The following is a 27,656-nucleotide window of genomic DNA, read 5'->3' on the forward strand; positions in this document are numbered from 1 at the left end:
TATTTCAAGTGACTCCAGGCATAAAGATGTTCTGAAAACAGATCTTTCAAATGGGTGGTTTTGGATAATTCAGGAGCTCATCATTACCATGATTTTAAATGTGACATCAATACCAGATTATCCTTGCTATTCATTGTGACCATACTTCATATTGATGTGAAATGTCAGGAACATCTGTGATGTAAAACTGCATTTACCACATGTTCATTTAAGAACATAGCCTAACAAACACCAAATGGATGATTTACATATTAGTTAATATGCAAGGAATATTAGATATAATTTATATTTATAACATTGTTTTCACTTAAGTAAAGTATTATATATTCAAATTTTCATTTAATAGCTTTCAGCAGTGTGTATGTATGTATGACACTTCTCTCCCTCATATATTTAGTATTTTAAATTTCTCCAACATTCCAGGCTATATTTAAATTAACAACTTTTATATTTTTATTCTAGCGGACAGTTTCACGTGATGATTTATTGAAACAGGCAGAAGTGGTTATGCAAGATTTAGGAAGTTCCAGAGCTTTGTTGGAGATACAGTATGAAAATGAAGTAAGTCCAAGATCAGTTGAAATCTGAGCAAAAATATGCTATGTTATAATGCTGCTGTATTTTCTATAAATATTAAATATTTTATTATAAAGATAAAATGTATTTTTTTTCTGTAATAAAAGGTAGGAACAGGATTGGGACCAACACTGGAATTTTATGCCCTTGTGTCAAAAGAGTTCCAGCGAGCTGATTCTGATTTGTGGCGAGGAGAAGTAGTAACTATTAGTGATGGAAAAGGTATTTAGAAAGTTGTTTAGAAGAAGTTTCACTAGAACTTTTTTTTCTTCTAATCTTTTATGCAGAAGGAAAAATAAAATTGGTGTATGTCTTTTTGGACTTATGTGCAATATCTCATTGACTGGTGATTTTATTTTGAACAAGGTAATAGATGTGTAATGAAGAGTATGTGAATATCAAAAAAATATTTAACATAATTATACTCCATTCAGTTATGTTGGTAAATAAATAGTCAAATGATTTAAACATAAAACAACTTTCTTAAATTATATGAGTTTATATTCATTTTGCTCAATCTTAAAAATAATTTATACATTGTTAATTAACTAATTAAAAGAAATCATTCATGTTTCTATGCCTTTGATTAACATTACAAATGTAATTGTGTAACATGTAGTAAGCCTAAGAAGTTATTGTGTATTTATATCCTACCTTTCGTTTTATTGAATTGTGTTTGTTTATAAGTAGTAAACTGTCACACAAGTCTTCAGATTTACAATGCTAAAATCAGGGCTTTGATTCCCCTCAGTGGACACATCAGGTAGCCTGATGTGGCTTTTCTATAAGAACACACACAAGCACATTAATGGTAAATATAGTATAGCATTGAAAATATGTATGTATGCATCTGTAGATGACATTCAGTAAAACACATTTGAAGGCTAGCAATATCATATTGCATATGCACTCAAGTTACTGATATTGATTAACTTTCAACATGGGTTTGGTCAATTTAACCAACCACATGACCTCTTTATACTTGTTCAAAATCTTTATAGATTCAGTGCTTCTAACTTTCAATATAGCATGTATATCTTCACAGAATTTGGCAGTCTTTAAGTTAACATTATAAACCTTTCATGTACAAAAAACTAATTTTTGGTGAAGTATTTATAATAGACTAAAATATTTGTTTTAAATAGTTATTGTGTGAAGCACTTTTTGTATTAAGGTTAAAAATAACTTCTCAAATTTCCTTTGTTTAATCTCTGAAACCTGCTAAATACATTTCAGACTTGTTTTTTTTTCAATATAATTTTATATTTTCTCTGCCCTAACTCAAAACAGGATTAGTCAATTTAACCTACCTGGTAATCATCAAAAAGAAAGAAAAAAATTTAAATTACTCATGAAATTGTAATGTGAAACAACATTCATTTGTCCTAAGTAGTTTTCAGTTTGTAACAGTATACATTTATTTATAATTACATTTTATTTTATTGTCCATTTGATTGCCCTAGAACCATGTCTAACTATTATCCACACCATTATAAGTTGTAATTCGCTTGAGGCATGTGTAGCTAATCTTATACTATTGTTATTGCCTTAATGTGCTTCTTGCCTCGTGAAACATTTTTATGGTATTATTATTTATTTTACATCAACTAACCTTAATTGTTAGTTTTAGAAATAATAATGATTTATTATTAATAATAAAGAATAAGCATGAAAAAAAGAAAGTTTATAAAAATTATGGTTTGTTTGAGTAATAACAATCTGTAGTGTGTAACATGTTTAATTTCTGAATTTTTTAAGGGTTGTTTTAAGGGAAAATAGAGAACGTATGTCGTGTGTCATTCTAAGGAAAATTCAAGATGTTTTAAAAATGTCGTTGTAGAATTTGGAATGTAAAATTTGTATACTATTAAAATATGGATTGTTAGCTAAGGTTTTATGCTCTACTAATTGGTATAACATAAAAAATAACATTTTGAATGCAAGACTAAAATTTTCTGTCTTGAGTAGTAAAGGATACCTGGAGCTAAAGAGTATGAAAAATGGGTTTAGGTGACTTTGAGGTTTCACACTATAAGCTTGTAGAAAACTAATAATCTAGAAGTTGGTTTTGCTGATGAAAATGTATAAATAAATTGAAATAAACTATAATGCTACTGTCTTCATATTGTACATTTTGTGGTGGTTTTTCAGGCAAAGAAAGGGTTCAAAGATTTTTGTGCATAATGTTTCACATTTTTATTTTCATATACTTAAACTTCTTTACTCTGACATTAACACAATGGAAATAAATCATTATTAGAATTTATATCTTCACATCCATCACTTTATTAAACAACCGTTTCAACATAATATGGAGTATAATTATCTTATCAGATGCATTTATACTTTTCACAGATATTCATGTATCTAATACTTTGAAGTTTTAGTATTGGTAATTTTTTGTGTATAACTGAATTTTGATTAATTTGCTACAAGTGATTTCTTAAAAACATTTTGAATGATATTTTTATGTAGAAATTTACTAGTTGGTAAACTCAAATTGTTAAAATTTTGCATGTATTTTCCAGAATTATCTAAGTACTGATCATTTGAACTCTAGTATGGTTATCTTAAAATACTTTATATTTTGAATTTTTTATCTCTAAAGCTGTGTATTGGTTCTTCAATGTAATCTGATATGATAATTTTAACCTCTATTTCCACCTGTTTCTTTATAGTTTGTAGCAGTAGAAATTATTTCAATATATTTGATTTAACAGTCCAAAATGTAGCCAGTTATAAAACACTTTAATAACAAACTTCTATGTCAAACCATACTTTCTAGATTTTTCCCAACATTTTATACACCTTTTTAAACACAATTTACATGTTTTTATATTAAGTTAAATTCTTCTGATTGACTGTAACATGGCAGCTGTCTAGAATTTAAGATGAAACAGTATATAGTTCAAGCTTTCTATTAAAAATAAATTTATATTATAACTTAAACAGGAAACACCAGTAAAACTTCTTTTGTAGCCCATTGCTAAAAGTGCTTCCCTTCAGCTGCAAGGTCATTATAGTGTGACGGTTAATCTCGCAATTCACTGGTAAAAGTGTAACCTAAGAGTTTGACAGTGAATGATGTTGACTGGTATTATCACTTCACAATTAGAAATGGCTAGTGTATATAGCCCTCATGTGGCTTTGAGTGAAAACTTCCCAAACAAATAATTATTTCTTTATTAAAAAACAATGTTGTGCATTGTGTTGCAAAAGCTTATGAAGTACTATTTAAATTGAGGAATGTTTTAGTAACTGACTATATCTTTTCTGACATTTCAGTGTAAAGTTTATTTCATTTTAAGTTAATCTTGTGAAATTATAAATAAAACAATATGTTCTCAATTTTGTAATATAAGAAGGAATATAGTGAGATATCTTAAAGGCTAAATTTTTCAAAATAGAAGCTTTTGCACTAACAAAACATACTGCATTTTCTAATATTATATTACATTTAATCTAAAATGTTAAATATGATATTCATAAACTTGAAATGGTTTATGAGTTCTGCTGCTATATTTTAAATGTAGGTCCAGCAGACCACACATCATATATTCATTCTCCATGTGGATTATTCCCCTCCCCACTCAGCCGAAGTGCCAAGGTTAGTTGTGTCACAAAAATCCGTAGCAAATTCAAATTACTTGGGAAGTTCATGGCCAAAGCATTGATGGACTCTCGTATGGTAAGTATCATAAATTTTTTGTTTGTTTGAAATGTTTTTAGTCACTAGTTAAGCATATTACCATCTTGGCAATTCTACTGGTTTATAGTGCATAAAGTGGTAAATTCCTAACTTTATGTGAATAAACAAAGTTTAATGCCATTGCACATTAAGTTTATTGAATTTGTTATAAATCTTACATTTTGTGATGAATAATATTCAAAATTTCATGAAAGGATTAACATTAATTAGACTGTCCATTTAACATGGTCATAGTGTCAAATAGAAAGTAAAAGTTTTCAGAAGAAAATTACCATTTCATGTATACATAATGCAGCCAATTCAGTAAAACATTACATTTGTGCTTAATAACATGGTTTGGATTAGGTTTCAGCCAAATAGTAAATCAGGATTTTCAGCCAGACACTGGCAATGTCCAGATGAACTTAAAGAAGTTAAAGATAATGTACAGTAAATACTTTAGCATTCTACAATGATTATTTCAGAATAATTAAATGTTCATACAGATATTTTTCTTTTGTCTAAGTGTCTCGAATGGTAAATATTTTGTTTATTTCTTTTTCCTCTTAATGTTATGTTTATTTCTCCCAATAAAATTTTCAGCATTTGTGGTTAGCTTGGCATATATTTTATTTTTATACTTTGTCTTTGTACAATGTCAAATGTATTTGTTGAATCTACTTTTACTTGCCCAAAGGGGCCTTGAGAACTCTTGGCTTTCAGAAGAGGTTGGGCCTAAAACCAATAGTTATCAGAAAGAAGAGTTGATAACTTTTAAAACTATAAATCTAAATTTCAATAGTTATATATGTGTAAATAATCACAAATTTTGAAATAGTGAAACAACCTCAAGATAATTTTGAAATACTTCCCAGTTAGTTTGGGATTTTTTTGTAATTTTTGACAATGTTATTTTCATTCTTGACATCTCTTGAATTTTATTTGTTTGAAAGGTAAATGAATATTTTTTATGATAAGGATATTGAGGTTCAGCAAGTGGAATAAACTGTTGCCTACCATGGAAGACTATTCAGATAACACAAATCTCTGTGTATTCAATATGTTGAGTATTTTATGTTCAAATAACATACAAAAAAATGTGATTGTTATTTGTTGATAACAAGCTATAATTTTTAAATATAAATTGATCTCAACCCAAAATACTGTTGACAAAATATTCTATTATATCTGACAAAAATAATGGAATTCATGCTAAAATGCATCGTTAACTCAGCAGTAGGTGTGGTGACTTATAACTTTTAAAATTGGATTTTGATATTCACAGTGGGTAGGGTTCATATAGCTCTGTGTAGCTTTATTTTAAAACAAATTTATGCTGAGAGGTGAGATCATTGTTCACTGGTAACTCTTTCAGTCATAGCATACAGTTTGAAGCTAACTGCTTTATTCAGCAAAATTAAGTATAAAAATAAATATATTTGTGAATATAAAAAATAAAACCAAGAATAGGATATATGTATAAAATGGAACTTACTAATCAGTAATAAAGTACAAGACAAAAGTAAATAGTTTTGTACTGTAAAACTAAAGTGCCACAACAAAACTTCAGAGATTTCACACCTAAAGAATTATATAGATACTATATTCTCTTCTTTGCAATGACTAAACACTGACACATTATACCAAGTTTCATGCAATTTAGTTGATTACTTTTACTGTGAGAATGAAAAAAGATGATAATTCCCCTCCATTCTGGGAAACATTAAACACTGAAGCATCAGGTCCAAGAGAAGCAGGTATGTTAAATGACATTATATTCTCTATTTTGGCAACAGAAAATGCTACATGTGCCATGAACAGTTTGCAACATAATTGGATCTCTTTTGTTGTTAGTGATTTTTGTCACTTTAAAACACTGAATAACTTTTTATGTAAGAAATATTAGTCATAGAAGAAATATTTGTCATATATTTGATACTTCTGTTGTTTTTTTTAGGGTACTTTAATTTTGGTTTTGTATTGATAGTTCTTCTAATTAATATATGAAAATGCAGATTATTATTTATATGAAGATGCCAAGTGCATTTTTTTTCCATTAACTTGCATTTTAAAAACCAAAAACATGGTAAACCCTACTTTCTTTATGTGCAAAGTAACCTAAAAGTTAATGGTTGACCAGAATTGTATATATACAGGTATTCCTAAGCTGAAGCATAAACTAGTCTACATCATTTATGAAGTAGACGGATCCATCTAATTTAACCGTTATGTTTGCAGTTAGATATTCCTATGAATCTGATCTTCTACAAGTGGCTTCTTGGTCAGGAAGGAAGCTTGCGGTCTTCAGACATTCGGTTTATAGATCCAGGTTTAGTTCTCACATACTTCAAACTAGAAGAACTGATTGTACAGAAAATGAAACTGGAGCAAGATAATACTCTTGTAAGTGGTCTCTTATACAATCACTATGTTAAATAGCATCTTAAGAATTTTGTTATATATTACTAATGCATGTGAGTTAAGTTTTGTGAATGTGAAAATGTGAAAAAAATACTGCTTGTATGATTGTTTAAAATTTTCTTACATACTCAAAAATTTGTAAATATACCTAAAAAGAGTGGGCTAGAACAGAAAAAAGTTATGTTGTCATCAGTCTGGTTAGTGTATGATTACAAAGTTTGATTAGTATACTGTAGCACACATTTCATTGCATTAATACACTGTGTTTAAAAGGCCCCTTTGTTTATGATAAATTTAATGTTGAGTGTGTTGTAATGTACTGTAGAACAGTAACTTTACATAGTAATTGTTGAGGTGGAAAGTGATATTTATATTATGATCCACAAGCATAAACTTTTTTACACTGGTTACTTTTAAATGCATCTATAATGTTAGTTTCTATTATGTAGAGTTCAAATGAAACTCAAATACTTTCAGATAGTTAACTATTCTTGTTCTGCTAGCAGTAAACCTGAGGAGCCATGAAACAGTTGTAACCTAGTGAGGAGCAAAGGTCATCCCATTTCTCCAGGAAAATTTGACATAATGTCAATTATGTTCAAATAGTGCTTTTTATACGTAAAATGTTTGCAGATGGAATATTTTGAAGATGAACCAGTCAAACAGTCTTTATGATGAATTATGTAAAACCCATTGAAAATGTCTGTAATCAAAAAGCTGCTTACTTAATACATGTTTGATGGATAGCAGTGAAACAATGAATACCTAAAAGCCTGCAGAATTATTTTGATATAGAATTCCTTTATGATATAGCACTATTTGTTAGATACTCAAATACTGTATCAATCTTTTCTGTGATGTATAATTATATTAATAGTATTAACATACAAACCCAAAGAAATGTTTTATGATAAATTTTTAAGATGTCAGGTCACTTTCTCTAGGTCTATGGTGCATAGTAATCGGCAATCATTCATGATAAATCCCCAAGTTAAGTAACTGTACAAAATTCAAGGTTTGCCTCATTCACAAAGGTTTGTTTCTCTTTTCAAATTAAGATCATGGTTATTTTCATTCATGTAACACTATACAGAATAAGGCTTTATAAAAGTTCATGAATCATTATAACTTATTTCTGATATTCATGGTTTATTAGTAATTTCAAAGCAAATGGCATTGAGTTTGTTTTAGTTCTGAAGGCAATTTTACAAATTATACTATTTTTGTTGTATAATCTAGTCTGATGAACCCTATATTATGCAAAACATGCTGTCAGCAGTGGTTACTGAAAACCACAGTGTGGTTGAAAATTCTATTGTGTACTTAAAGGGAGTGAATATGAAGTGTGAAGTTAAAAATATAATATTCCTAATACTAATGTCATATGACAAGTATCATTCACTATAGTAATACTTTTCCAACTTAGAAAAGCTTTCTCACACTATAATAATTATAATTTCATGTAGGTTATGGATATTAATGTTATTAATTAACCAGTGTGACATGTTAAAGTAGGTTTTTCAGTAATGTGGAATTTTTATATTTATTTAGTTAACATTTACCATCATGAGTACGAACTTTGAAACAAATGCCATAATTATATTTTATTATTATTATAATTACTGTTATCACATTATTAAAGTATCCTGTCTTAGGATTTTAACAAGATTAGAAATCCTGTTTTCACCATTTTTACAAAGCCTGCATGCTGCTCTTGCTGTGACTAGAAACCCTGTAATCTGACTACTAGAACTCTATCTCATTACCCAGCTCTTTCCATTAAGACTAGAAACCTGGTAGCTCGTTACTTATGTAGTGTGCCTGTTTTTCTCACTAAAATGAGAAATATGGTATTTTATTACTTGTGTGACCTGCTTGAACTTATCACTAAGGCTAGAAACTTATCTCATTATTACCCACTGAAACTGGAAGTCCTGTTATCTTTCTATTCATATTTCCTGCTAGTTATTCTTCCAGAGATGAGGAATACTGTTCACAGCTCTTCATATTATGTGCCTCCTTTTTTCACTAAGACAGTCTGATTTTTTAAGCACTACAGTGTATTTAATATAGATATATTATTTGCCTTTTATGTCTGTATCTCTAAGTAATTATGGGGAGCATAAAATCCTGCAAATTCTAGGTTTTTGTGAAAAATTGTGTGCTAAAGTAAATACATAGTTATTGCTATGCATTGGCACACAGGACCTTTGCCCCAGTTCTGTTCAATAGTGCCTCATTTGTTAAGTTGGTGTCTTGAAAAATCAAAATAGAATTCGATGATTGATATTCACAAAAAAAAACCATGCCTCTTACCCTGAGCCCAAAATCTTTTAAGTACCTAGTGATGCCTCTGACTTGGATCACGATAAAGGATATAATAATAATGTCAAAGATAAATAAAGTCAACAGATGGACCATTATGACCTGAGCATGAATCAGTGCACTTCAAATGGACTTTGAAATCAGTTGTTTGTTTTGGTTTTTTAATAGCTTTCATATCCAGAATGTCAGGGTAACATAGAATGAAAAGTACTTTTCTATAAGTTGATTAATAAATGTATAGTTACACAGTACACTAAATTAAAAACTTTGAAACCGTAGCAACATTTGTAACATCTCTTACGTTAAAAGTTTTGAAAATTATTAATGATTTTACATAGTTCTGATTATTTATTTATTTGTGGAACACAGGTAAATGTAAAATGATAGGTGTTCTACTTGGACCTCTACCTTGGTGAAAGTAAAGTTAGTGTATGATCATATATACTTCTAAATAAAACTGGATGCAGTTAATAGATAGTATGAAATACTTCATTAAACCTGAAAGAAGTATGTGGTAGTGACGATATATGATGCATTGAACTTGTACACTGTAATTTAATTAAATAATAACTGCTTTCATCTAAAAATATTTTATTCAATCTCATTACTATAATTTATTCATAAATTCAGTGGCATTAATGAAAAAAAACAAACTGAGAAATGTGAAAAACATCATTTCATTGTAAATTCAATAAAATATACTTAGTTCTTTTTTGATCCAAATGATGTCAAACAATACTGCACAAATAAAGAAATACAACTTTATTAATTTTATTATAAATAAAATGATGAGGATTGACACCAGCTGGCTGTACAGGTCATCAGGGGTGCTAACAGTTAACAGTATATCATATAATGTTTGACATCTAAAGGTGTACAGGTTTGTAGATTACATGTTTTGGTTTTAATGTTCATAGTACACACTGGAGTATTAATACCACCTTGTTTAAAATAAATTATTACTAACTTAGGAAATTAGGTTAATTATTTTGATGTCAAACATTTTGTTTTTTAGGACATCATTTTATGCATGCAGTTGGTAATGGTTTATTCCCAAGACCTAATGGACCAAATTAAAAGTAATAACAAACAAGATGAAGTTACTCTAGAATTTATATTGAGATTGGAATAAAATATCATTGCAGGGGCTACTTTTCCAATGCATTACTTCCCCTTCACAAAATTAGCTATTCCTGTTTATTGCTGCCCTATATAGCAGATTAATTTACTAGACATGCAACAAGCCTTCTGTACCCCTTACTGGAATGAAATGATTCCAACATGTCTCTTGTAAACCATTATGCATCACCATCAATAAGAGCATGGTACAATCACATAGTGCATGTGACCCCCTCTGTGCACCTCTACCCAAACTATCACTTCTCGTTTGGCAGAATCCCCTCTACAGCTTCTGTGTTCACTGCTGAACTGTATGCCATATCTCTTGCCCTGGATCATATTGCAGCTGAGCAGTACTCCAACTGCACTATTTATACTGATTCGCTTAGTTCTGTACTTGCCTTTGAATCGCTACACGTTGGCTCACATCCTATTCTCGCTGATATTCAAAACCGACTGGCCCATTTCTCATTAACAGCTACTTCAATCCAGTTTTTCTGGATACCAGGCCATGTTGGTATTCGTGGGAACGAGCTTGCAGACATGGCAGCTAAATCTGTCTGCTCCAGCACCATCACCCCTGTGCCTATTCCGTACATGGACCTTGTCTTCAAGACTTGGCTCCATGCCAGCTGGTAGTCCACTTGGAGTGAGCAATGCGACAACAAACTTTTTCAAATCAAACCCTATATTGGACTTTGGCCATCTAGCTTTCGTAAAGTTCGGAAGGAGGAAGTTGTTCTCACTAGACTACACATTGGTCACAGTTTTTTAACTCGTTTTCTTTTATCTGGAACTGATGCACCAATGTGTAGTTTGTGTAACACTCAAATCACTATCAGCCACGTTTTACTTTCTTGCCATCGTTACAATTCTCAATGATGGCAATATTTTAAACATATTTTTTCCCAGGGTCAATCTGTAACATTGGACAGTGTTATTGGTGATGGTGACTCTGTCCACCTTGATAACGTTTTTAATTTTTTAATGGCCATTAATCTCATTTAAGTGTTGCATATTTATTCATTACACCTTTTTAATTGTGGTTCCTTTTTTACAGTTTTAATCTCTCTCATTCAATTTGACATTGGACAATGGCCAGAACATTAAATAACTCGACACCAGGACTAGAAAGGCCAACTTCAGGTGACTAACGCTACTGTTTGAACTACTCGTTAGTCATCCTGGCGAGTTGTTATTATACTTTTGCTGCATATCATTTCACACTTTTACTACTTTTAGTACTGGCCATATTGACTCATAACCCGGAACCAGGACTGGAAAGACCAACTTCAGGTGACTGACGGTGGTGTTTATACTTGCCTGTTAGTCTTCCTGGCAGGTTATGATCATTACCATTCTGCTACAGGTAGTCCTTTACAACTTTGTTGACTGGATGTCAACATTGGTTTTTGTACCATTTTCTGTTTTAATTGCCATTTTGTTTTTATCTTCAATTACTTTTACAAATTTTACTCCATTTACTTGACTTTTATCTTTTTACTGGACATTTGACTACTCATTATTGCGATTTTGTTATGTGTCTTTTAAAACTTCTATTCTTTTATATTTTGATACTGGCTGCTATGACACATAACCCGGAACCAGGACTGGAAAGGCCAACTTCAGGTGACTGACGGTGGTTCTTGAACTTATCTGTTAGTCTTCCTGGCGGGTTATGATCATTACCATTTTGCTAGAGTAAATACCTTACAACTTCTTATACTCTGCTTTCTCTCTTAACGTTGTGGACTAGGTGTCAACATTGGTTTTATACTTTTTTGTTTTACCTTCATTTCCTTTTATGTCTTTTACTACTTTACTTTATTTTTACATTTTTACCAGATGTTTGGCGCAGATAGCCTTGCTGCTTTGTGCCATAAAACACTAAATCAGTCAATCAATCGTTTGGCAGCTATTGAACTTGACATTTTCCTTTTTTTTCACATCTTGATGAGTATTTTATATAGAATTTATTTTCAAAGTGGTTTAATTAAACATTGTATTTTTATAAAGCATTCAGGTTCTTATACCCTTATTTAAGTTGCATTTCATTTTTTGTTCAAGTATTTTTGTTGACTGATACAACATGAATTCCAAAGTTCTTGTCATCACTACAGGTGTCTCACATTCAACAGTTGGTCTATGAAAGGTTTCAGGTGCTGGCAACCTGTCAGAAGATTTATCTATATTTACAGGGAGACTGAAAATTATGTTTCAGCCTTTATCTCCAGACAATGCCCCAATTTCTCCTGAACTTGTGAAACTTGGACAGGCTGACAAGGACTTTGATTACTTGTTTTCACTTCCTGAATTTGCTGTGCATTTCCATATCCTTCCTGGATTCTGTTCAGCCTTCTGTGGGTTTTTTTGGACTTCTCAGGTATGTGATGTTTTACCCCTTCATCCTATGTCTAATGACTCAAATCCTTCAATATTGCATTAATATCTTCCCCGTGTTTTTCCTCTGTCATTTAAGTGCATGCTGAACAATTCTCCTCAGCTGACAATTAGTATACCTCATTTGCCACAGGCTTTGGATGAGTCTGCCCTCATGCATATAATAGGGCTGACTATCCATATCTCAACCAACAACTGTTGGGTTCAGTTTTGCCCATTTGAGAAGTGAACACTGACTATCCTCTCTTGTTAATCTCATCTATTCCCAATTTTCCCACCTTCATCTTACCCTCATGAATCTTTTGTTGTACCTTTCCATAGTTCATCACCTGCCTTGAGTCTCTTCACAGAAATCCTGAGGGATTTTCTGGGGGACATCCTCTCCCTCTTCATGTTGGCTCACTTCAGCTTTGGCTTTGCAAACATGGTTTATCTGTTGTTGGAACCTTTTAGTTTGTGATGCTATCTTATCTCAAAACTGTTCACCTGCTTCTTACTTCCAGGATTTGTGTATGGCTCTATTTTTAAGATATTTTATCTTTAATACAGTCCTGGAGTTTGTAAGAGTCTTGGCTGACATCTACCCAGCAAAAATTTGAACTTTTCACATCTGATAGTTTGTTTAGCTCAGTCAGAGCTGAGCATGGTACCAGTTCTGGTTTTCTTTCCTTTCCTTGTCCCTCATTCTTGCAATGCCCTGGTTCATTAGTTTTCTCAATATTTGATATACTGTCAACAGTTCCTCTGACTATCTAGCAGGTTCAGGCACAGTGGGTGCTCTACTTCCAGATTTCATTCATTGGTGGCATCCTTTTACTACCAATAGTTGGGTTCTTTAGATTTTTGTCAAAGGGGCTCAGAAATTCCATTTCTCATCCCACTTCCCATGGTCCTGGAAACCTTTCTTCTTTCCCTTCTCCTCAGGATCCTGTAATTAGCCAGCATTTAGTCAAGGTGATACAGGCCTTCATCACTCAATAGGCTATCAAACCTGTTCCACATCATTTGCTTGGATTTTTACTCTTGTCTGTTTGTGGTTCCCAGAAAGACCAAGGACTAGACGCCCATCATTCATCTGTCTTGTCTCAGTCATTTTGTTCACTTTCCACATTTCTCCATGACGTTCCACCTCACTCTTCAGTAAGCATTTTTTCTAGGTTTATGGATCACCAAGATGGATGTCTCCTATGCTTATCTGCATATTCCCATCTCTGTAAAACTCATCATTATCATTGATCATCCATTGTTGGGTAGTGTACTAATTTCACACCATACCCTATCAGCTGGCTTCAGCTCCTTATATTTTTATTTAGTGGTGAGAGCTTTTCTTTGTCACGTAAATGTTCTGTGGCTTTATTTCTGTTTTTACATAGACAGCTGGCTGTTTCTGGGTCATTCCAAAGGAATTTGCTAGTTATACTTGTCAGATCCTTTTTGAAGCTGCTTGGGTGGGTTTGGTTGTTCAAACTGGAAATGACCTTCCTGTGTCTTTCCCAATATCTTGTGCCATTATCTTTTTAACACACTCATCAGTCAAGCCCAACCTTTTTTCTGTGACTCCTTTCTGTGGAATTGTCCATTTGCCAGACCTTCTCTACTCTCTCATTTTATGAACACATGGTTCTCTTTTATTCCAAGTAATATTATTTCCTTCTCTACCACTCCCCTTATTACCCAATCTTCATCAAACCAAGTCACCACTTCTGCACCCCACACTTCATGGCTGGTAAGGTTATCTGGTTTCTCCCATTGTGTAGCTTTTTATTTGGTTCATTCCATCTGTCCTTTTTCTGTGGATGTGGATCAGTAAAAACAGAAGATCATTCACATGTGTGTTCAGACTCTGGTATTTCCTGCTCTTGTCTTACTGTTGCAGGTGTCTCTGACTTTCTTATGTAGCATTTTGACCAGGGATCTTCACTCAAATGGATTTCATGTTATTAGGCATTTTTATTCCATTTCTTTCAGATTCATTGACTTCCTTGGTGACCTGCTCTTCTGGCTTTAGATATTAATATGACCCTCAATTCCATTACTTTACTTTCTTTCAAATGTATTTCTTTGTACTTGTTTTATCTGCCCTTCAAGGCATATTTCCTTCTGGCCTGAGGGTCTGTTGTCTGATGTGCCTGACATTGATATTACATGCCCACCTTAAAACTTTCTTAATTTTTATCCAGATTGTTCCTTCTGTCCTGAAATATCTCCTCTTTTACACATACCAGTTGGCTTTTTCCCCTGTCCTCTTCCCACCATACTTTGTTCTGTATTGTCTCTCACTAAAATGATGTCTTGCCTTTTTTCTCACTTTTCGTCTTTATCAGCCTTTAGAGAAAATCCTACAATCAGGCACGTGGACCTACCCTAACACATTAATCTTCCATTATTTATATCATATTGTGCTTTCAGTTTCCTTGGATTTATGTCTTCCACATTTGGCTGTACTTTAGACTTCTGTGAAACTCTGATAATAGGTAATTCTTTTTTAATGCTTTTTTTTTTTTTTTTACTTTCATGGGCCATATTCTTCATACCTTCAAAACATGGCACCTGCTCTGTGGCAAGTGGTGCCTGGCCAGGTATTTTTTTTAACCCTGTAACCACAACACCATTTTTTAACCACTTCAATGTGAATATATTTTAATAAATTACTATTGTCATGTATGTTATAACTTAGTTTTATATTATCAAAAGGTTTATTCCTATTTCTTTAAAAAAGAAACATTTAAAGTAACAATCAAAACTGCATGTTTTGCTTCACATGATCCACTTGCATTTATGAGTCTAAACTTTGAGCTATTTATGTTGTGAGAATAGAATAAAGACTATTGGTATACAAGGTCAAATTAAAGTTCCACCTGTCTTTCGTTTAGTAGCTAACCCGACATAGCCAGGTGGTTAAGGCACTTTGACTCATAATCTTAATGTCACAGGTTTGAAACCCTGTCACACCAAAATGCTTTCCAGTTCAGCCATGGCATTATAATGTAACAGTCAATCCCACTATTTGTTAGTAAAAGAGTAGCCCAAGAGTTGGCAGTGGGTGGTGATGACTAGCTTCCTTCCCTCTAGTCTTACACTGCTAAATTAGGGATGGCTGGTGCAGATAGCCCTCAAGCAGCTTTGTGCGAAATTGAAAACATACCAAATCTTTAGCATCTAGAAAATTTCCAAGAATTTCTCAGTGGCATTTACACTAATATTTCCCAGCGTTAGATCAGCCATGCTCACTTGTAAAATCAAAGCTGTGTTGCTAGGTGACAGATTGAAGTTGAATTACATGTTTACAACCGATAGAGATTTTCCACTATTCAGTTATAGCCTGAAAAACCCACTTACCACTATATGGATTTTTTAGCATGAAATATAAAAGAAGCATAGTCCATTGTTCTCTTGAAGTGTACCAAGTGTTTCTTGCCTTATACAGTATTAATTTGCTAAACTGTGAGATTGCACTTAGGCTTTACATTTATATTTTAATGAGTTGTGTATTATTTGTTTGAAAATGCTTATTTTAAACTTTTATGATTGTTTACATTTAACTTTATGTAATTTTACTTGTGAATATGTCTGAGCAAGGTAGCATCATTTATATGTGCAAATGTTAGTGAAAGAGTTTGTGGATTACCTTTGCCTTCTAATAAGTATAATAACCACAGGGTAACATTGGCATGCCTGCATCATATATAAAAGATGGAATTAGAAAGGAAAATTAAAAATAAACTAAGTGAAAAGATAAAGATACAAAATTATGCATATGACAAAAAAATGCAGAACTCTAGTAACATGCAAAAGATATGTACATATTTCTGTTTCTTTAATTTTTTCTTTGCACTGCACATTGATGATATCTACAGTTAATGATATAGATAAAATGTAAAATAAAATATAAACATTTTCTTTAAAAAATTTGAGGTTTATTTAAGAGGTTCTGGAGATTGTGTGAATGAAATTTGAAAAACAAATTTGTATTTTTATGCTTAAAATAATCAAATTGCCTGTAAACTATTATGGGTTTGAGTTCAGATAACTACATTAAATAACAAATGTTTTATTATGAGTAGTAGAAAAATCAAAACTAAATATCTATTTCTTTAAAACTACATAGTTTTGTGATTGTGCAAGACAAGTTTAAAACTGTTTCATTAACTAGTTTCATTTGTATGAAGAAATTTCATGTGAGTTACGTGCATACTTATATTGTAATTAGTCTAAGTAAAATGGTCAATACTGAATCACCAAATGGCTTGCAGGTAAAAAATCTCAATATTTGCTTCATAAATTGGTCCATCCTGGACCAATACCACCTGTAGCTCTCATTTGTAAAGCAGAAGGAGATAAATGTACTTCAGTTGAATAAACTGGTATGATCTGTTTTTCAAAATAGAGTTCCATGATTACCCATTGCGCTGTCTCTGGTGTAGCAGTCCCTCCACTCACCCACCCTTTTTTCTTTTTTTTACACGACTTCTTGCAACTTCCCAGTTCCAAGCCACTGGGGAAGTTGACTATGGAGGCACCCTATTGGTTGAGTTCCACATAAAATATCTGTAATTGTTCAGTTCAGAGTAGGAAAGTGGTGTTCTACCAGTATAGATGTAGTAATATCCTTCAATCTGTGATTAACCATCCATCAGAGTAAGTCATCAAAATGTAGATCATACTTTCTGTTGGGAGCCCTCCTCCTAGCATTATATGGATGTAAGTACCCCACTAACTGGTTTTGGATTTAGAGTGAATCAATCAACATAAATCACACAGATTTGAAGTAGTTGAAATTCCTCTTGATTTCTCCCTATGTGTTATGGTTTACAGCAGGGATACATGGGACTGCTCAAGTACTAACATTGGGTCTCCCTTGTTCTCTTATTACAGGAATATTATTGCTATTTAGATGGTTCAAACCTGTTTCATGGGCATGAGGGTTGATTTCATGCAAAAGACTTCCTTTGAATACCGGATGTCACGTTCCCAGATCAATAGTTCAGAACTAATCCTGTCATACCCAGAAATCAAAATAGTTTTCATTTCCCCAATTCTTGGGTGTGAAGTAGAGATGGTATGATTCCCTTTCTCCACTTGTGAGGATGTTATTACTGTGTGAGGATGTTTTGGATTTAGTTGACTTGCCAAGTAAGATTTGCTACACACTAGCCACTCTACACCAATGGACTCATCCTCATTTACCCACTTTTCTTATTATGGGATTGAGTTACTATATCTTTCTCCAGTTGGGATCACTTTCCTATTGTATTCTTTCCCATTGAATTTGCTCCTCTCAATATCCATCGTGATTTCTTAAACACAAATGGGCAAAGAGTATACCTGGATCAAAAGTGGTGTTGTTCCCCTTTTGGAGTCTTTTGGTTGTGACTCTCATCTACAGAGGTATATTTCAGACACTTTTGGGGATAGACATCCCCCCCTTCCCTCAGGTCTCTCCTCCTTATCAATGTGGGATTCTAACTAATCTTATGATTGGAGGGAAGTATTGTATTAGAAGTTAATTTCCCATACTTAAAATGTATTTATGATAGGTACTTCACTTTTCTTATACTTCCCACACTTCCACATCACTCAATTCCACTGCTTCTGTCATCTAAACTTTAGGGATAGTTCAGTAGAGGTGCATAGAGAGGGTAATATCTTTCACATGAGGATTTGCCTGAGAGAGACATTGGAATCAAATACACACATTGGAATTGTTTGATTCCAATAAGCAGGTGCTATAGACTTGTGGCATGTGTAATAAAAAAAACGTTTGCATATAGAAGGCAGCAATAAATGGGAATGGGTAATCTTGTGAGAGGAGAGAAGTACCTATCTGAAATACATTTCAGTATAGGAAAATTATAACTCATCTAACAGTGCAGCATTAGAATGTTGAATTATGAACTACTTGTGTAAGAAAAAGTTTCCATCATTACTTGAATTACAGTCCTGGAGGGAAGTGGTTGTTCATTTTGAATAAAATGGTAAAATCATTCAACCAGATTATCACGTTGATGTAGTAGTTATATATTGGATTCTATGTTTGTGGTGGGTTTTTATACTTATGAGTAAAAATGTTTATTTTGCAATTTGCTTGATACCCTTTGATAAAATAAAACTAAATGTTAATCAACTTTTCAGACACCCCATAACTTAAAGAAGGCTATAGAAAGTCTAGTGTTAGATGGCTGTTTAATAGAAGATTTGAACATAGACTTCACTCTTCCTGGCTATCCTCACATTGAACTGAGGAAAGGTGGACGAGATATTGCTTTAACAATCCACAACTTAGAAGAATATTTGCATGTGAGTGTTGAAGATATTTAATGTCAATAAAAAACAAGTTTTTGTAATGTGATTTTAGGTTTAACTTGCATTTACTGTAAATTTCAAGCTGTTATATGAATGATGTATTACTGTCTCTCAATTACTTTTTAACATTATTTCACTTAAACTTTGTAGATTATTACAATTTTGGAAACTTAAGTTGAAATCGGTACTTATCACTGTCTCTAAATATAGAACTGTAATCTTGAAAATAAAAGGCTCTTGACATTATAGTAAACATTGAATATAATGTGATACTTTACACTCTTCCATTTTTCTCTTCTGTAAATGAATGTTTATAGATGTGATAACATTAAATTTAAGGAACAAGTTTTTGGTTTTATAATATTTCACACTATCCATATATCTCATTAGATTTGTTATATTCCAATTTTTTGGAAATCCAGTAATAGAAACAATGCTATTTAGAATAACATTAAAGAGTATATATTGATATTCCATATTTGCAATGTTTGTGGGCTTTAAAATCGAATCTTACATCATTATTGCAGTTGTGTTATCTGTATTGCATTACAGTGACAGATTATGTAGTAATATGTTATCAGTTAAGTTTGTTAGAGCCTAGTAATGCTCTGATTAAAGTAAACATTTGGCTGCTTTGTTTTTCATTTTTATTGTAAAAAGTGGGCTCCTACTATATAGAAGTGGCTGTACTTTAAACTGTAGACAACTTAAAGAAATGTGGTACAAAACAGCCAGCTGTTAGATGTTCATTTAAAATATGAAGCAGATAAGTAAATAATGACTATCTACTCCAGAAAACAATTAATAACATTTGAATATTACCTATGTCATCAGTTGTTGGTGGCTTTGCTGTATGTATCATAGGATAGCTAAGTCTGACAAACAGCTGTAACTTTCAATGAAGAGGTAAAACTTAAACCTTGAAAAATATATAGTGTGTTCAAGTTATTTTATTTTTCTATCTCAGCTACAGCAAATGGTAGTTTATGTACAAAATGTCTAAAATTAACTCCGTAGAAGACAACATCCAATAAGCCACTCAAAAATATTGTAAGAAAAAACTTTCAGTTTTAACATGGCAAATTGTCTTTATGATTTAGGCATCAGTTACATATGTTGAGAGTACTTAATGAATAAATTTATCTTTATGATCATGCAGTTGGTGAGTCACTGGACTCTATACGAAGGAGTCAAGAGGCAGATGGAAGCTTTTAAAGAAGGGTTTGAGTCTGTTTTCCCATTAGCACAACTGCAGATATTCTTCCCTGAAGAGGTAACAGATATTTCACAACTTATCATTTAGTTATTTGGAAAAAAAATAAAAATAATTATTTCCTTGTGAAAGGCTTAAGAGGGTATATGTCATAAGAGATGGTGTTTCACAGTACAAGCACATACACTATGAAGTTCCATGCTAACCACAGATGCAACCTTTCAACAGTTATAAGGATAGTGTCTAAAACATGTGGGTGCTTATTATATAGCTCTCATAAATTGATTTGAAGGTAATTATTGTAATGGAAACAAAATTGGAGCTTTCAACAGTTATAAGGATAGTGTCTAAAACATGTGGGTGCTTATTATATAGCTCTCATAAATTGATTTGAAGGTAATTATTGTAATGGAAACAAAATTGGAGGCACAATAATTATTTCATTTGTTTATATATAATGTATATAAAAGTATTTTTCCAGGAATATTTGAACACTGATTTTATGCAGTACATTGTTTTTTCATATAGTTTTAAAACTTTTGTGTAATTTATTATTACATCCATGAATTTATAAAGGTTCGCTGCATTGTGCTCCATTGTGTTTGTTTTTTGTTTTTTTGTTTACTTAGATTTTGTTAAATTGCTATAGAAATTAATTTAACATTTCATATTATCTTGAACATGAAAAATATACCTAATTTGTAATATTTGTTGTGCCCTCACTACATAAAGTTAGTCTTGTAGTATCCTAATTGTAGATAACATGTAAGGATGATAAATGAGTAACAGTTGTCGTTAAATTTCCTAGAATCATTTTTAGTCATTTTTAAAAAGTGAAATGTTTACATACACATGATACAAATTATTACACAAAATATCAGATTTAAGTGATTGTTATAAATAGTACCCCTGCTCTATATTTTGTTAGCTCTGAAACATACAATACACATTTGATTTCCCCTGCAAACTTGCAGTGCCAAGAAATTAGGTTTCAATACCCATGGTGGGCAGACCACAGATAGCCCAATATGGCTTTGTGCTTATACTACAAAGAAACTTGAGGCACATCTGGCTACTTTTCCCTTTACATACAGCTTCTTTATCCATAAAAATATAAATTATCTAAGAAACTTGTATTCTGAATATTTTCATCAGTACTTTCATTTTTTATATTAACTCTCAGCATGGGCTCAATCTCAGGGACTGAACTCAGATATTTTTTGCTTGTTATATTTTTCATGCTGCAACATTTAAATTAGTAAGCATACCTTCACAACATTTTGCATGTTTTCAGTAAATTTTATAAGGCTTTGTATGCAAAACATCAAAGTGTTTGTTAACTTTAAAATTTTAAATGTTTTCTCATGCATTTTTTTTCTTTTTGAATGTTGAATATCTAACATGCAAATTAATTTTGATATTAAAATCAAAAATATTTTATGTATCAGAAAGTTTTCAGATTTCACATTCTAATTCTTTATAATTTATTTGTTAGTGTCACTGTTTTGTCACTGTAAAGATATGGCCAATTTGGCCAACTTTGTATTTGCCATAGAAGCATTAGGAAAGAAATATAAATTGTTTTTTGTTCTAGAATAACTAAATTATAACACAATTTTAGTCTATATAGCTTAATCCTCATAACATTAAACATATATTTTTATTATGTTGATCTTTCAGCTGTGACTGGCTGTCATTACAGAAGCTGTAATGATGTGGCATACGTGCACTTATAATACTATATTTAAAAACATAAAATTAACCTCTACAAAATTGTACATTTTAGCTGTGATTTTATGGACTATTGCTTAGAGTAACAATTATTACTAATAGTTGTTACAAATGATGGTTTGTACACAAGTTTTACAAACTTACAAACAATATTGAATCATATCTGGTCTGTTACTTAATATTTGAATCTAATGTGTAAAAGGCATTTGTTGTGAAAATATTTTGCAACGGCTGAGAAAACTACTGGGAGAACATTCTGGAATTTCAATTGGTTGTACACACATCACTGAACAAAGTAGATGTGCATGATTGATTGGTGGGGCCATTTTGGTTGATTCAATAAATACATTAATATCAGAAAACAGAAAAGATAGGAGGTTCTTATTTTATATTCTTGCTATCACTTTGCAGTTTGAGTTACTTGTGTATAAAACTATACTTTGAATTTACACATCACAAACATTTAAATTTTTTTAATGTATCTTTTAAAAAAATATAAATGTATAATACTAAAATTTTAAAATAATCTACAATTTGATACCACACTTATTGATATAAATTCATAAAACAGTAGTTCAGTAAAATTTTAAAGGTGAGTCAACAAATATGATGACATGGCCTTTGACCTGTGTTGGTAGTATTAACCCTTTTGCATCAGGCTTGTGTAACTTGTGGGAACCAAGTCTCAAATTTTGCTTGTACAACAATACATATAGTAGCTCTGAGATTTCTTAGCATATTCTCACAAAAACTGGTACACAAAGAATGGCATTAATATAATGGTTTTTACTAAAAATGTTACCTATTGTAGTTACTTGCACTCAAACTCAACAAATCAAGTGCAAGGAGATTTTTTTAAGATATAAAAATAATTTCCTTTATCTTAAAGTTACATATTTCATTTGTATAATCTTGAGAACCTTCTAAAAGAATATCAAGTTTTTGGAGAGAAAATGTTTATTTTTTCATTTTCTTTACCATGCCACACTAAGTAGCTTATTATCATTAATGTACAATGCAACAATATAAGTAAAGAGAGGAAGCAGGAAAAAAATGCATTTTAATTTTTTGTAAATATTTTTAAATGTCTTTCTGTTATTAAATTCATAATTTCAGGTCTTTTCCTTTTTATATTTTTATTTTCCTTTCTTATTCTTTACCGCTTGTTATTCTTGACACAAATCAGTGGTGCCCTTGAGGCATATTAGTGTTTCTGGCAGATGTATACAATACTTCAGTGAAATTCTTGTGCACTGCAGTGTATTATAAGCCTTTGAGAACTGGTGAAAAATGTGATGTTTTTGTAAAAATGTTTAAATCTTTCAATTATGCATTTTAAAACATAATTTCATACATAATTAACTAAAATATAAAAGTAAGACTTTACAATTTAAACTGTTTATAACATAAGTAAGAAACAACTGTAAATGCTATAGTCAATAAAACAGCCAACAATACAACTGTCATCTACATGTATTTTGTTATGACAGTTTAGCACCAGTCTCAAAATAACCATGTTAGATTTTTGTGTAAAATGATATTCTAATAACAATATGTATGTAATGGATACATATGGGCTATAAATCTCAGACAAATCTGTTGAAGGTGGTGGGCATGCCACCTGTCAGGAGTTGAAAAATTGATTACTTGTTTCAACTACATTTAGCATTCATTCATAGAATTTTGAAATGTACAAGTCAAAAAGTTATGTAAGAATTTTATAGTAAAATGTAATAATGTAATAGTACTGCCATTGTTTTATTGAGGATACATAGTGCCAAAGTAAAGAATATTTATAGCTTTTTGGTTGCATGACAATACATTTGAAGCTTTAAGTAGTTTTTTTTAATTGCATTTGAAATAAAGGATATAAAACTTGAAGCACATAAAACTTTGAATCATAACATGCATTCAAATGTTAATTTCATTCATGTGCCGTGACAATAAAGGTGTTTGATTAAATTTTGAATACAACAGGGTGAGGCACACACAAACATTTTAAGGTGCATCCATTATGGAAAGGTTAATAGTAAATTCTTATTTACAGAGATGATAAAATGTAAAATCACTGGAATTTAAAGGTTCAAAATTATTTTACAGTAAACATTTACACTAGAATCTTCTCCAAAGAATTCACTTTAAAAAGATTTTGTTGAAGAAAAAGACATTGAAGTTGCTCAGTTTTATAATTTTGTCAGCTTGTATATAACAAACGATACATTTTTTTCAGTTGGAATGTTTGTTCTGTGGAAGTGGAAGTAGCTGCTGGGATGTGAAAAATCTTATGGAATGCTGTAGACCTGACCATGGTTATACTCATGATAGCCGTGCCATTAAATTTCTCTTTGAAATTCTTAGTAACTACAATCCAGAAGAACAAAGACGATTTCTTCAGTTTGTCACAGGGTCACCTAGATTACCAGTAGGAGGTAGTGTAAACTCTCAGTAACATATTACACAAGTGTGTGTGTATGTAATGTAGGTTTATTTATTAATGAATATTATGATTATAAAATATCGTTTTTATGTAACTTAAAACTTAATCTCAAACATTTGTATATTTAGGTACATTGTAATTTAGTACAAATGATGCAAGAAAAAGCCACTACTATTTGAGTTACATGTACGTAGATATTGTATATTAACTGTTTTATTTCCAGTTTCTTGTGTTTTTCTTGGTTACAAATTTTTTGAAGCATTATCCCACATCTTAAAACATTTATGAAATTACAGTTTGTGTGAACATGTCTTTGTCGTGATTAGAATGAGTGTTTTGGAATTTTTTGTTACTTTATTCAAAAGAAATGTTAATAGTTAATTAAATATATATCAGAACAAAATCCAAAAGCCAAACATTAATACTTTATCTTGTAGTTGTCTTGAGATATACTAAGCTGGAAAGTATTAGGGTTGATTTGGAAAGTACCACCTTTCAAATTCTAATCTCATAAAAAAAAATAATAATAATAAAATAAGACATTTTAATCTTTTTGTGATAGGTCAGAGGTCAAAAGCCACATCATCTCATTTGTTGACTTGCATTAAAAATTTTATGGAAATACTATTTTATGTTAATGTCAGTAATTTGGAATCAAACTGTAGATTATAATTCAAAGTTTAATATTTTATACAAGTTAATTTCTTAATTTAAAAGTAAATATTTAAAAAAAAATTGCATCTAAATATAGGTTTTAGTGAGTTGCATGGTATGTTGGATGCAGCACTGTTTAATATTAAATGTTATGTGAAAATAATAAGTCTATAGCTTGATACAAATTAGGAACTCGTTTACCAATATTAACAAACCAGAATATAAAATAAGAACCTCGGCTTTTTATTTTGCTGAGATATAGCTTATGTACTGAATCACAGTGGCCTCATTCACCTCTTTCTGTTTTTGGAAACAGTTTCTTATATACATTTCTTCAGTATATGGTGTGAATAACCAATCAAAAGTTTAGAATGTCCACTGAAATGTTTTCTCAGCCATTTAATGTGTGAATAGGCTGTCACTTTTTTTAAACCGAGATATATAGTGTTGTGAGACTTAGCTACGTAAACTAAATATTTGTATTTTTCTGGTTTAACATAGTTATTCTAGCTGGAAAAAAACATAACTTATATTTACTTTCTATTTCTGTTATGATAGTTACGAGGTTTTTATGGTGTACAAAAAAAGTCTACCAAGTTTTGTCAAGATACACGTATCAAAATTTATAATCCAATACTTGTGTATAACTCATATTATACCAAGCTTATTGTGAATGGGTTAAACACTAATGGATAATTGTATTACCTTTTACCATCAGATACTACAGTATTACTTGAATTTATCAATATTTTTACAGATATTGGAAAACTTTCCTAACAACCTCTAAAAACATTAATACTAGTAGTGAATTTGAAAAATAGTTTATACTTTTGATATACTTCCTTCTTTATTGTTCATAAGTATGTTTAAATTAATTATACAAATTTATTTTTGAAATATTTTTATTGTTAAACTTTGATCCTCTTTTGATTCATTGCACCTCCTGTAATGCTGAAACATTACCATTATCTGTGGTTTTAGATTTAATATTGTGGTTTGTTCATACCTATTTTAAATAGACCTAAGTTTAAACAATGCAAAAAAAAAAGGTTTCTCCAACATTACCTAATAGAATTAAGACCAGAGTCAGTAGAACTGATGGAAAGTATTTGGGTTAATTAGGTATACAACTTTTGATTTAAAGAAATCTGAAAAAAAAAACTAAGTTTGAAACATTTTTATTAAAATGTGTCCTGTATTTTACAACAGATTACTTACACTTATTGACTTGCAAGAAATTGTTGTAACAGACTTTTGTGATTATCTTTTTAAATTTCATCTTGATAGGTTTCAAGAGTTTGTCTCCTCCTCTGACCGTAGTAAGGAAAACATTCGACCCCAATGAAAACCAAGATGATTACTTGCCATCAGTCATGACCTGTGTAAATTACTTGAAACTCCCTGATTACACCAATATAGAAATTATGAAAAAGAAATTAGAAATCGCTGCTTGTGAAGGACAGCACTCTTTCCATTTATCTTGATTGAATATTGTAATGTTACTGGGAGTTTGTATGTGTGTTTGTGAATGTTCAGAACAGAATTAGCAGGTTGTTACTTGATCAGATGAAGTTGTTGGTATAAGATAAACTGTTGTTTTTACTTTTCTCACACAAGACCTTTTTTTATTATTATTATTTCCAACACAATACGAAGATACAGCTTTTTTATTTCTAGGGTATATCACTACCTCTGTAATTGGTTGGCATCAAGTGGCTCTAGATGTCCAAGCTCTAGCACGTGCAAGATCAATTCATGTCATAATGGTCATTACCTTGATGTGATATATAAATATCACTACGAAAATGTATAGTTGATAAGAATTTTTAAAAACATTGGGGGATTACAGTGAATTATAACGAACATTAAAGTTGTGATGAGTTTTCTTCTGAAGTTATTTTTACAATGTTTACCAGCTTTGAAAATTTAATACACTTTAGCCTGTTGAAAAAAAAAAAGACTGAACAAAGACACTTAATGGAACACGACATAACTAAAGTGTGATGGCCTTCTTTCAAATGTAAATGGTTCTGCTTGTTAATGTGCAATTGTAAATTGCTGGCTTTTTTTTTGGTTAAATTTCAAGTTGTGAGGGATGTTCAACTCCCAACAGCCTTTTATTATGCACTGTTTTTCACTTTCAAGTATGAAGTATTCTAGCTAAATTTTTTTGCTTAATAATGTGGTAAAGAAAAAAAAACGTTTAGCAGCAAGTAAATTTCACCATAACACTTACAAATCTTGCTTGATCTCAGTTTAAACAAAAATATATATTTAAAGGTAATTGAAAGTATATGTCTCGCAAAAACATTTCTCTCTGGGCATCATGTGAAATACAGTAGGATGAGTTTTTGTGATGTGGTTTTCTGCAGTTCTTGTTGTCTTAAAATCTGTATTTTTATTCAGATATTGTGTTTTGTTTCTTTTTTAGTTTATTGTGCAGTGTGGTGGCCACTGTGTCCAGTTTTTTGTACAATGTAGCCTCTAGCAGGCCACTGACTGCAACCAAAGTAAATTGAATTAATAAACGTTGTATTTAGAAAATTACAAAATGTGTCGTCTTTACTTAAGGATTTCTTATTTGTTTTGTAACAGCTCATATATTGGATTTACTGTTTATGGTAATTTAGAAATGTGTATATTTCAGAATAAATTGTCACTAGACATGTTAAGCCTAAAAAGCATCATCAGGGTAATGAGTTTCTTTACAATAATTAGTCAGATTTCCATGCCTCTAAATTGCAAGTTTAAATATTCACTAAGGACTGGGAAAAAAAAACCATCAAATG

The 27,656-nt window shown here is 31.3% G+C and overlaps 1 protein-coding gene across 7 annotated transcripts in view; it reads left to right on the top strand.

The window, feature by feature from the left end:
• LOC143238753 (E3 ubiquitin-protein ligase TRIP12-like) overlaps positions 1-27,419 on the top strand; it is a 90,475-nt gene extending 63,056 nt beyond the window's left edge. For 5 of the 7 annotated variants that reach the window (XM_076479264.1, XM_076479263.1, XM_076479265.1 and 2 more), the window contains 8 exons: positions 463-561; positions 684-798; positions 4,110-4,264; positions 6,503-6,667; positions 18,662-18,826; positions 19,992-20,105; positions 24,007-24,205; positions 26,155-27,419. In XM_076479264.1, the coding sequence (XP_076335379.1) occupies positions 463-561; positions 684-798; positions 4,110-4,264; positions 6,503-6,667; positions 18,662-18,826; positions 19,992-20,105; positions 24,007-24,205; positions 26,155-26,351 (1,209 nt within the window). In that variant the 3' untranslated portion in view covers positions 26,352-27,419. Of the gene's footprint in view, positions 1-462; positions 562-683; positions 799-4,109; positions 4,265-6,502; positions 6,668-7,188; positions 7,331-18,661; positions 18,827-19,991; positions 20,106-24,006; positions 24,206-26,154 lie in introns of those variants that run through there. The other 2 variants (XM_076479268.1, XM_076479267.1) reach the window with 2 other exon arrangements.
• The last annotated feature ends 237 nt before the right edge of the window (positions 27,420-27,656 follow it).

Source organism: Tachypleus tridentatus, chromosome 13, assembly GCF_004210375.1.
Source record: "Tachypleus tridentatus isolate NWPU-2018 chromosome 13, ASM421037v1, whole genome shotgun sequence".
Lineage (NCBI taxonomy): Eukaryota > Metazoa > Arthropoda > Merostomata > Xiphosura > Limulidae > Tachypleus > Tachypleus tridentatus.